The sequence below is a fragment of the Porites lutea genome, chromosome 1, assembly GCF_958299795.1.
Source record: "Porites lutea chromosome 1, jaPorLute2.1, whole genome shotgun sequence".
Taxonomy (NCBI): domain Eukaryota; kingdom Metazoa; phylum Cnidaria; class Anthozoa; order Scleractinia; family Poritidae; genus Porites; species Porites lutea.
Window position 1 is genome coordinate 44,716,098 of NC_133201.1, and position 12,081 is coordinate 44,728,178.

Consider the following 12,081-nt stretch of genomic DNA (forward strand, 5'->3'; position numbering starts at 1 on the left):
TCACGTCGCTGTCGCAAATTGAACGAAAATTCTTTGTCTTTGTCGGAATTTTAGAAAAGGGGGATAGCGATGGGTTTTAAAGAAACCATTACAGTTGAGCAATTTCTCAGTTAACCTTTCGCGTATAGAACACCTATACATCGCCATTCTCAATTAAGGGTGTGTTCCTTTCGGTGAATCCAGAAACGGATTTGGATCTTAAAACGGATTTCACGTTCCTTTCGGCAAATCCAAATTCGGATTTTTGATCTGGTGAATCCTTTTGAAAAAGGATTCACATTGGATTTGAAATCCGAAGAATCCGAATCCAGATTAACGGATTATTCATCTACGCTGTTCCATTCACAGTGGATTCGAAATTAGTCAGATGATCCAGCTGTACTTCCAGTTGAAGTATTCCCGTAGAGTTTCCTAATTGCTGCCATTTGCCGTAAAACATCTGAAAACACTAGAAGATTGTTCATGGTGGTACAGTAAAATGTCCATGTGCTGACCATTTGTCGCTAAAGATTGCTTAAAAACACAAATAAGTAAAAGGGACAAATAACTGCTATCTTTCTGCAAACTCGCTCTTGGACGCGACAGGCACTCGATCGTGTTACATAGAAAACCGAGCTACGAAACTGGATCAAACTGAGCCGACAACCTTTAGATAATTTTCAACTTTAACACGCTACTTTCTTGATCTGTTTATGTTCCATCGTCGTTATTCGAACTGCCGACCACAAAATTCTGCACGGTATAATCGCATAATTTGTCAAACAGTAGAAAACATGTCATTTCTTGAGAGGCTCAGGCTGTCATGCATATTGCACGCGTTTTCGAAAGGTTACCAAGGTCACAAATCCAATTTCGGATTTCACGTTCCTTTCGACCGCGAAATCCGGCAAATCTCGGATCAGAAATCCGCTTTTGGATTCGCTTAAAGGAACACTGTCAGCACACCCTAAGTGATCCACGTTCAACATTTTAAGACTAACTGACCTGATAAATCGTACGTGAAGGCCGGTTAACGGTGGTCTGCGCTGTGCGGTGTTTAAATTACCTGGTCCCTGGTCTCTCCACCGTCGTCATCGTCCGACAGAGGTCGACAAGGATATGAGAAGTTCAGAAAAAGGCAAAGTATTCACCATTTTCACATAGACCATAATTCACCTTGTTTACCTCCCGCTTTGCATAACCATTGTTTTCGATTTCTCTTGGGACGACTGTAATACCCTGGAGAATTTGGAAACATTGGTTATGCAAAATTCTGAGGGGGAAAACAAGGTGCGTCATGGCCTATATGAAAGTAGTGATTACAAGAGATGTAAAGCGAGCGTAAATTAAGCTATTTGACGGACAACCTAGTCCCAAGGTCTCCCAGGAGTTGAGCGGGGTTGCGTAAATGAAGACTACGCGACGGGCCAACGCGACGCGCTCAGGAGGGTCTACTGAAACTCCCTGACGAGAGACAACCTCCGAAGGGCAAGGAAAATTGACGAAAATTATTTCTTCTAGGCATTCAGACTGGTGATAAATTAGCCAAACCACCGTTCTTTGTCGCATATTCTCGGCTTTGCCGTCACTGTCGCAATTTGGCAGCGGGAGGTTGCCGCTTGTCGCCATTTCATTTTAGGCTCTGTCGCTACTTTTTGGGTCATGTCGCTTGTCGGAATTTACCCTGGCAGGGCCTCTTTAGTTGTCTCTGCTTTACAAGACGCGGGTGGCAATGCGATTTCCCGCCAAAATAACCTCGAGTTGCATTTGGGTTGCCATACCTGTTGATTCAGTTATATTACATTGGTATGCCTGTGGTGCAGACGTATGGCGGTCGGTCGGTGTACGGTGACGTGATTACCAAATTTTCTGGGATGGGAAGATTTACTTACCCATGATACTCCCCTGGCGCGCGACAGAGCTCTGCAGTTACCTAAAACAGCGATTTTTTGGGGCTGCGTTTACATGGTTACATTGAAAATAGTTAACTTCTCCGGAGTGTTCCGAGGCAGAGGAGAAAGGTGAGTCAAGAGAGAGCCAAACCGGTCGTAGCAGAGAGTAAGTTTTGTACTGATCGACCTTCTCATGGTCAGCCTATGAAATTCCCCTAAGAAAAAAAGCCCTATGGATAGCAGAATACAAGTATCGATAGTCTACAAGTGGACATGTTTGGAAAGGGAACAGAATCACTTATTGATCTCACGCCAAGTAAGGTTCAGCTTTGAAAAGCAGTACGGGAGAGTTTAAAGGGAAAATGGCCTTCATAAACAGCTTTAATAGATACGCGCAGAAAGCCTTAATAATGATGCTTTACGCCGTCATCTGTTTCATTCCCTCCTGACCAAGATTGGCCCCGGCTCATTCCTAAGACGTCATTTAGCGGGGAAACCAGGAATTTCGATTATACATACAAAAATAAAAATATTTTTTGGTACCCTAAGCGATAACTTTTTAGGTCCTAAAAATATTAGCCTGCTGTCCTTAAATCACGTGGACCAAAATCTGCTATTTACACCACTACGAGAGACTACCAGCATTCCCGTCTCTGTCATATGAACGTCGCGCTCGCCCGGAGCATTGCACTTGGGGGTAATAACGGCCCAATTAAACAAATCTTCATCTACCAGGCTCCCATATGCAAACGTTGTATGAAACTAGTCTCCTTTCGGTCAAGCAAGGTTGTTACCAAGTACAACAGAATCCGTTTAAGGATGCAGTGATCTTGTTATCTCTGCGTCCTCCGCCCCTGACGTATAAAAATCCCCAAAGACGCAAAACAATTCATGAAATGCGTCCAGTAAGACGCAAAGAACGATAGATCGATTTGAAGATTTTTTGGTAGAATATTCAGTTCGTGTGATTTCATTGGCTGTTGTTTAAAGATGCATATTTATTTTAGACTTTCTTGTGCTTTAACTATATAGGACTACATTTTAATTTCAGTAAACTGTAATAAAGCGTTTCGGCGTCTGTCTTCGGATTAACTGTCTGGTTACATAAAGGCCAAGCATTTGCAATTTAGGACTCCTTGATTTTTTGAAGTGGGACTTATTGGTTACGGACAGGGACTCATGATTTTTCACAAGATGATTCCCAGGACTCACCGTGACTATTTGTAACAAAATCACTAAAGACTGGTTTTCACTAACGACGAAGTCGGAGTCGGAATCGTAAGCGGAGTCGTAAGAGTGCTTATGACTTAGTGAAAATCAAAAATCTGAGTCGTAAGCAGAGTCATAAGCGCGACGGAATCGGAGTCAGAAGAATCAGAACGCTTCCATCTTCTTCCGATTCCGCTTTTAATACGATCAAGTGATAACCAGATTGTCGGAGTCGGAAGGAGAAGCGGAAGAATAAATCAGTCACAAAGGAGTCCCAGTCGGTTTTGTGATTCGTTTAGTTCTTCCACTTCTGCTTGCGACTCCGACAACCTAGTTTTCACTTGATCGTATAAGCGACGGAGTCGTAAGCGGAATCAGGAGGCTGTTTTCACTAATTAAAATTGTTAAGTCCTACGCTTCTGGTTTCGACTCCCACGCCGACTCCGTTGCTAGTGAAAAACAGCAAGGAGTAATTAATAACTACAATTACACTACTTAAGACCTTATTAGTCCTTTATGATCATGGCATCACCTATTGTCCAGCGACGTCATTAAGATTCCCAGCTCTTGGGTAAAAATCTCAAAAGGACAGCTATTTCTATAGACGGCGATAGTTCTGTTCCCCCGGATTTCAGCAGAAAGATATCAATCGTAATATCTAAACATCGTTTATCATATACCGGTACTAACACTGTTAGCAGTTCCAAGGTATACAGCAAAGAAGACAAGAAAACATTAATTTTGTGTAATAAAAACCCCCACTAAGTTATAAACAGATCTGTATTGAGGCCCACTGAACGTGTCGTTATCAGATTGATTGTCTACTGACATATTTTTTTAAAACTGGCCCTAAGATTTATAGCCTCTCCGCAGGGGAGGCTATAAGATTTATGGTCCTTTTTTCTTGTTTCGTCCCAATTGTGCAGTCGGAGAATAGCCCACGGGCACTGCTGAGAAACCACCAAAAGAGGAAATTGGGGACCCAAAAAAGAAATCAGGGAGGCTTACTACCTTGTTTATATCTTGTAGAAGTGAAACCAATTTCTCGTCAAAGTGGCAATTTCCCCCATAAAGGTGTTCTTTAACAGCTCCTGTCTGATTGGCATTTAAACTCCCGAAAGCCGCTCCTGTGCCAAAGAGTCCGCCAGGAGTTTGGGCGAACTGCTTATCATTTGAAATAGATGAGGTAACTAACTGTGTAATCATTCCTCTACAAACTAAGCAACTTCTGATACGCTGGAGCAGACCTATGTATGACTTATTGCCGGGGAAATGTTGAGGGCAGCGAGATATGACAGATGGAGACGACGCTAATTTTAAATATAAACAATATTCCACTAACCCAACCAACTGAGGGTGAATCTCCCTTACAAAATTTTCTAAACGTTCAGTTCTTTTAACAAAAACTCTTTCCATGCTGTCTCGGTTCAATTTCTTAAAATCACTCTTTGCAGAGATATTGACCAAATCCATGTCTTTAATGAGGATTTCACAATCATCACGAACACCATCAAGCCTAGAATCCTCACTTGCTATCACAGTGTCCGTTGCCAAGTAAAGAATCTTCACCACATTCTCCTCAGACTTTGGTACATCTTTGAGGCACTTTGTGCAGAGATCAAGCACACCCTGTACATCGTACTCATCAGCTAGCTTCAGAAGGTGACCCATTTTGTCCACTGAATAACAGTCACCAAAAACACAGTTAGATTGATAGAGATAAAAACGGGCGGGTGCAGCTATGAATTTTTCAGAGTTACGCACAGTGTTCTTAATTCACCCTTTTTCCCAAATCGATTTCCTTGTGCGGTGGTTTCAAATGTCCTTTTGTTATCACCGAGCTTTGGTATTCTCATTGTATAGTTCAACTAATCAACTGATGGTGTGGAACTATGATATTGGTTATTGCCAAATGGTTGAGTGGTAATCCCAGGGGGAAGGGGGGGGGGGGTGGGGGTACTTGGGTTAATTTTTGCTGGGTATGTGCCACTGGCCTCTCAGAGCCCCTACCCCATTATAGTCTATTCTGTGGCCAATTATAGACCCCATCTTGGTCACTTTTGGGCAAACGTAATTTTCACGATCCCAAATAAGTCACTTTCTCCTTATGTATCTACCTCATCAATCCTTTAAATAGGTCATTCTAAAATGAATTTACCGATTTTTTAAATTGAATGAAAGACACTTTACTTTTCAACTACAGTACAAACATTCTGATACGTTTGCTAACCATAAATATGAAGAACTTTCTTACCCCCAAAATCTGAAAACCCCCATTCTAGTAACTCTATTGAAAATGTGACCCCATTATAGTCAATTCAGCGTAAAAATGCGACCCTATCCAGTGTCACATCCCCATTAGCCTCTGGTAATGAGCACAAGTATTTTATAAGCATTAGCACAGAGTCATCAGCCCACATGACAATTGGGGGTGAAAACACAGCAAATATCAACTCAACCAAACAGAGAGTAAAACATTCATACTTGCACAATGCTTTCGTGAAAGTTGCCTTTGTGATACACAGAGATGCCATGCAATTACCTTTCAAGATGTAAAGTGTAAAGACTATCTGTTTTAATTGTAGCCCCCCCCCCCCCCCTCCCAACTCCCACATAGGCAGGGCATGATCGCAGGCTACACATTATAATGAAGTCTTACATATGAGGTATAAAAGAGCGACCACCAAAAGTTGCTTCCAAGGTAAGATTGATGAAATAATCCTTGTCAGTCATGAAATACATGCCAAAGTACAGCAGGAACCATACTACATTGGCTTGTAAAAAAATTATTTTGAAGTTTGGGAACATGGGCTAAGTTTCAAACTGAAGCAAGAAGAGCTCATAAGTTGATTTTATTTTTATCTCGGAGATTGGGAGAATAATATGGGAGACCAGGATATTCAAGCCATATCCGGTACCCGGGGGGGCACTTTAGGAATTTCTGGGTGGGGATGTGCCGCTGGGACCCTGGAACCCTTAACCTATACCAGAGCTAGTACAGCTGAATTGTGCTACCCTATACTAGAGTAAACTCCCCAAATCCCCCTATCCTAGAGTAGCTGTTTCCCCAGTCTAGATAAAATCTTCAACCAACTGATCAGTTTCTTGAAAAATGATACCCTATTCTAGACCCAAACGCTCTGATCTATATACCCTATCCTAGAGTAAACTGCATGAAAACCATACCCTTCACAGCGGCACATACCTATAGTTGGCATATATGCATACATTACTTCTTACTTACAAGTAATACCCTCTGTTTCTTTCAAGTAGAGCACCTTCAGAAAATCCAGAACCTCATTTGCCTTCTTTCCTGGTAATGGAATTTCTGTGGCTGTTCCTTCCTTAAACTTTGAGCTGAGCATTGCTTTGAACACTGGAGAGTGTAAACTCAGGATCTGTCGATGGACATAAAATGTATCATCCTCCACTGTGAGCACCAAGTCACTATCCTCCCAAGGTTCAGAAAATGGATGTCTCTCAATCTGCTCCACTGATTGTTTGACACATTCCTCTTTAAAAAAAGGAATAATAATTACCCTAGCCTCCATTGGTGGAAATTATGTTAAAAAATAACAATAATTTATTGCATTATTAAAAAAATGGCCCCAACCCCCTTCAGTGTTTAAGAGAGACTAATCTCATTGCCAGAAATTATGCGCTGATCAATTCAAAGCCAAAACATCCCCTCCACAGGGCAAACCCTGGGCATTTGACCATCACTCATGCCCACGAAGAGGGGAATTTGACACAAAAGGCATTCCCAAGGGTAGGGTATTTGAACTGAAAGTGACAAGACAAATATATAACTTCTTTGTATCCAGTGTCTGGATGAGAACGTGATTAGATAGATGAAATCTTTCCCATGGTTAGCCTGCATAGTTGATGGGATTTTGTGCGTGGGTACTTTCTTGGAGAGCTGCCATTTGAAGCAAGCGGTGAAGCCATGAGGGAATTGACGTGCTTCCAATCTCCACATAGCTCCACTGCTCCACTTGAGAGTGCCTGCTAATCCCACCAGCTATGTAGGCTGTCTCATAGTGAGATGGAGAGAGACATAACTTTTGAATGTGAATGGCTTGTTCAACAAAGACTTCAAAAGATATGCAAGATTTTGGAAGTGAAATGTATGAAAAGGAGAGTGGCTGTAATTTTTGTAGTTCAGCTGTTGTGAATTTTGTGAGTCAAGGTGGTTGCCATAATACCAGGTTTTTCAAAGAAGTTGCCTTTACTGAAGTGCATTTGACCACTATATTGGCCTAATTAATAAGGGGTAATTTAAACAGGCCTGTCCTACAAAAAGTTCCATTTTGTCACAAATGTGCAAGGGTTGTCAAGGGGATGAATGCACGTTGAAGTGTTGAACTGATCAGTGTATATCTCATGGCTAGTTTCGCCCCATGTAAGGGAATCCGGATTCTGGAATCTAGGAAAGTTTTGCTTGTGGAATCAATCTGATATCCATTAAACTTTTACTGTGAAATCCTGAATCCTGGGCTTTGAAATGTGAAATACAGCCCATGGAATCCAGAATCCCCTTTCGTTGTGGCCAATCATGCAGTTTTGACTAGTTTCCCGTATCTCACTCTTCAAACAAATATCGTTGAATTTTTTTAATATTATTAAAATTAGCCTCTCTCATCCCCAATTTAATCACGAGGAGAACCCGAGGATTCTAATGCAGAAATGACTTTGATTTCATACCAGTTTCAGCAGTTTCTGCAGCAGTTGCATAGCTTCCGCTTTGGCTCTCCTCGTCCGCGGCAGAGTCTTGCACGGGGTATTCAGGTGGAATAAAGTCTTCGTCTTCCATTGTAAATGGTGTGGCGGTGTTTTTAAGTCCTTTATCCACTGAAAGTAACGAGGTTTTCCTCAAGTTAACAACACTCCTGGCACGAATCAACACGAGGACGATTCACCATCCCGGAAAAAGGGCTCCCCATAAAAGCCTATCGGCCGTCATGACATTCGATTGGTTCATTCATGGATAATTAATCAGATAATATCCATGGTTCATTTTGGGGCGACAAAATGCATTTGATTATGAGGAAGTGAGCCTGCAATGTGTACGTCTGTAGCTCGGGCTCCCAAATAAAGTTTGATACAAGAGAGAATCCAGCGAGGGGTGGTGAACTTGGTAGTTTGTTTGTCCCGACAGAAAAGAAACGGGTCAAAAATAGGGTATGCTACCACGGTGAGTTTTGGCTATAGGGTGTCACAAATGCGTACGATATAACCATGTCAAGATTCCCATATTTCTTTACACTATAAACAGTCTTGAAAATACTTAAATGTCTTAGTCGTTTATCGCCGACGTTTGAACGCAATTATGCATTTAAGCGAAGCTTGAAAATAATGTTTTAAGTAAATGGTTATTTTTGGCGTAAAATCGATTTACTTTCACCATGGAACTGTTCAAGGTTAATTTGCTTATTTCACCATAAATAAAGAAATGAAAGGAGATGTACAATATCGTTCCTTTTTTGCCGAAGTTTTTCTGCAACATCCTGTATCTAAAACACGTAATAAATATAAATAACTATGTTATGAGCAAACCATTCGGTTCAGGATTAAAAACCCGGCGATTTGTGGAAAGTTAAACTAGGACTGTATTAGTGATGGCCTAACCGAAGAGGACAATAAATTCTTATTGGCGTTGCGCGGCAAAGCGAAAATGATTAAACGATGATTTTCTGTTTCTGTCTGTCATTAGAAACGTAAGCTTTGCCACTTTTCTGTTCGGCTAGTACCTGAGAGTTATACCCATGAGTTCACGATTTATTCCACGTTTTTTTAAACAATAAACAGGGGCTCCCAACGACAATTTTCGGAAAAATGTCTGTTCGCAAGACGATTTGAGATCTAGAATTTTCGGATCATTTTTTGTAAGATTTGTTGCTTGCCTGCCTCTCCTAGGATTTTCGAACATCTAAAAAATGGTATAATTGCCCATTTTGAACGGATTTTTACCCTAAAAAGGTCACCTAGAATTTTCGGAAGCCTTGTTTCTGGCTGAAATTTTCGAAAAGGTAAGGTTTGATCCCTATAATTTTCGGATCACTAGACTCTCAGCTAGGAAATCCGAACAGATGAAAAATTTTTAGGGGATAAAAATATGCCTTTATCTACCGTTTAAATACTAAAATACGTTCAAAAATGTCACGTTTACGTGGTTTTGAACTACATTCTCGTTGGGTGCCCCTGAATAAATAGCTGTATATGTTGATGAAAAAGTAAGCCGCTTACATGGTAAGACTCCTTACTGTAAACCTGTATGGAAACCAAGAAACTTATATGTGGACACCGTCACTGGCAACTGGACAGTTTTCAACCAACACATTTCACCATACACATTCGAATGGTCACAGCCACGGCCCTTTATTAGCGATTTCCCTCAACCTATTAAAATGGCTGCTCAGTTCAGTAAGCGGTAACCATGAGTTGGCCAGTGGCCCCGAATAAGAACCTTTTCCTGCGATAATGTCATTGTTGTAAGCTACTATTCCTTAAAAGGTTTTAAGTTCCATTTTGTGGACATGAAAGTTGTGGGTTGCTGTTTAATTCCTTAATTGCTGGTGCTACTTAATGGCAACTAAACAAACTTGGTTTTGGGAAGCCAAGTCCCAGCGAGATCTCTTGAATTATTCAAAGGGTCTTAGACACCTTATAGCGGACAATTTTCAAGTTTACACCTCTGCCTAAAGTGCTCTGCTGCCATAACAATAGTGATCGTTTTTATTACATATTTCACCACAACAAGTATTCTTTAGAATTACTCTTCCAGGTTTCATTGATTACCTGGTTCTACTGTTTACTTGAAAGACTTTTCCATGTTGAATAACTTCATGAAGAAGTTGAGGCATCGCAGTCGAGCTGGTCCGTTATGAGCTGTCTAAGTACCTTTTTCCGTCCACGCCAGCTGGCAATAAGTCACAGGTCACCGTTGATCAGTTTTTCATTACTAACACGAACATGCAATGATTGCTTAACCAAACGCTTTTTCCGGGTTGTCCGTGAAAGTATGCAATGGCTTATGGTAAGTAAAAGCTAGCCTTCAAGGTAACTGATGAGTTCATTGCAGTAGCAGTATAGGGCACAAATGTAAAGAAGAGACAAGTTTAATAAAGCTTGGTCAGCAAATGTAATAATGTAACAAGTGTAATAAGGTTTGGTCACAACAATGTCACAAGGGTACCTAGGGTAAATTCTCTTCACACAATCATCTTAAAACATTTGTTAAAAGGGCCGAAAAAATGAATGGGTACACGTAAAATATGCCCAGTGGTGAAGAACGGACACTTTCGAAACATATTTCACCATACATGCTTTTTATGTGATCTTCTGACTCCATCAAAGATTCTTGTCCTTTAAACAGGATTGGTACACTGAGGAGACTTACTTGTAAGAGGCTAAGAAGTTCATAGCTGTTCTTAATTCATTGGAGTTAGTTTTCGATCATTCTAGATGGTAGCTCGTTTCAGTAAGGCGAGGCCCTACAGTGCCTTGTAGGGAACACCACGAGTTCAAAAATTATACGGCATAATTCTTGAACTCGTGGAGTTCCCTACAAGGCACTGTTAAAGGTTCTCAACATGCCGTGGACATGTTATGTAAATCTTTGATTGTTGATGTTATCTAAGAGAGGTTTAAGTGCCAAATAAAAAAAAATTACTACATTTGAACGTAAATAAGGTTAATTCTCTTGGAAATATGTTTTTTAGGAAAATCGAGCAGATAACTTTGTTAGCAGCTCGAACGTTTGACTCATAGGCTTACGGGCCGGGGGGCCGAGGGGGGCTGCAGCCCCCCCAAATTTTGGGCAACTCAGATTTTTTGGGCAGCAAGAGAAAATTTGGGCAAAGCCTGTTTTTACCGACGTCTCCATGTTTATTTAATTATTTTGAAGACCTGAATATTAACCTGAAGTCGGCGTGATAATCCAGTTACATTCACACGAGACAGTAATCGTCTAACATGTGATGAGTAATTTACATATTTATTTTTTTTGTTATTGTTGGGCACCGTACTACACTGGGCTAGCTGGAATGCGCTATCCAGTCGCATAACTTTCTAGAATCATCTCCACTCGAAGAACAGGGTGGGTCTGAAGACGGAGGAGTGGCTGACTAATTCTCAGTTTGAATTACGAGAAGAATCTTAATTCTTTTAAAAAATCTATCGCTAATTTGTTAAAGTAGACCGAAATGTTTACAAAACCGCTAAGAAGAGCGCACTAATCAAATCCTTCCTTCTAGCAATCGGGCAGAGCTATGTCCACGATCTTTCACACACGTGAAAACTACTATGAGGTGAAATTGTATGTCAAAAGCGCTTCGTTTTCTACAGATAACGGCCAAACCTCACGGTTTTCCTTTTGTTACCGTATTTTTAAGGGTAAAAACTTCATCGCAAACTATCTCGATAAAGCTCTTACATATTTTGCTTAAACTTTGCAAACATTGAGAAGACCGTATTGGCGAAAAAAGCTCCTGTGAACGATTTTGTAAGGTTCCCAGTGCCGAGAATTTTTAATTTTGCTGAAGTAAAATAGTTAATGGCGTGATTTCGATGCTATGACAACTCCGATGTCATTGCAACCCTAGGCCTGATCATGACAAATTTTCATCTACTGTAGTGGCAATTTGTCCTAATGTTTGTTTATGGCGACGTAGTTTATGCTCAAACTTGGCATTGACCCTGAAAAACTGTATCGAACCACCTTCATAAGCCAGTACGGCCTATGTTGTTGCAATATGGTCCTCGTTTCTTTTCGACTCTTTTGTAAAAATTTGGGACACTTGCGAAAATTTTTTGGGCAAATGGCTTACCGCCCCCCCTAGCAAAAAATTTCCCGTACGCCTATGGTTTGACTCGTTGTCAAAAGAACCACAACGTTCAACAGACAGTCACTATTCTTTTCTACCACTGAGTATCATCTTCGGGCCTTATTCGTTCCCGAAGCCACCCTTCTTGGTGTATGAAGTTTTAATTTAAATCTACT

At 40.9% G+C, this 12,081-nt stretch overlaps 1 protein-coding gene across 1 annotated transcript; it reads right to left on the minus strand.

The window, feature by feature from the left end:
- Nucleotides 1–2,849: 2,849 nt before the first annotated feature.
- On the minus strand, nucleotides 2,850–7,885 carry LOC140952295 (uncharacterized). The gene is made up of 3 exons (XM_073401723.1): nucleotides 7,793–7,885; nucleotides 6,325–6,593; nucleotides 2,850–4,759 (listed from the first exon to the last, which is right to left on the minus strand). Exons 2-3 carry the CDS (start codon nucleotides 6,443–6,445, stop codon nucleotides 3,969–3,971), a joined length of 912 nt encoding a protein of 303 aa, XP_073257824.1. The 5' UTR covers nucleotides 6,446–6,593; nucleotides 7,793–7,885; the 3' UTR covers nucleotides 2,850–3,968.
- Between the last annotated feature and the right edge of the window lie 4,196 nt (nucleotides 7,886–12,081).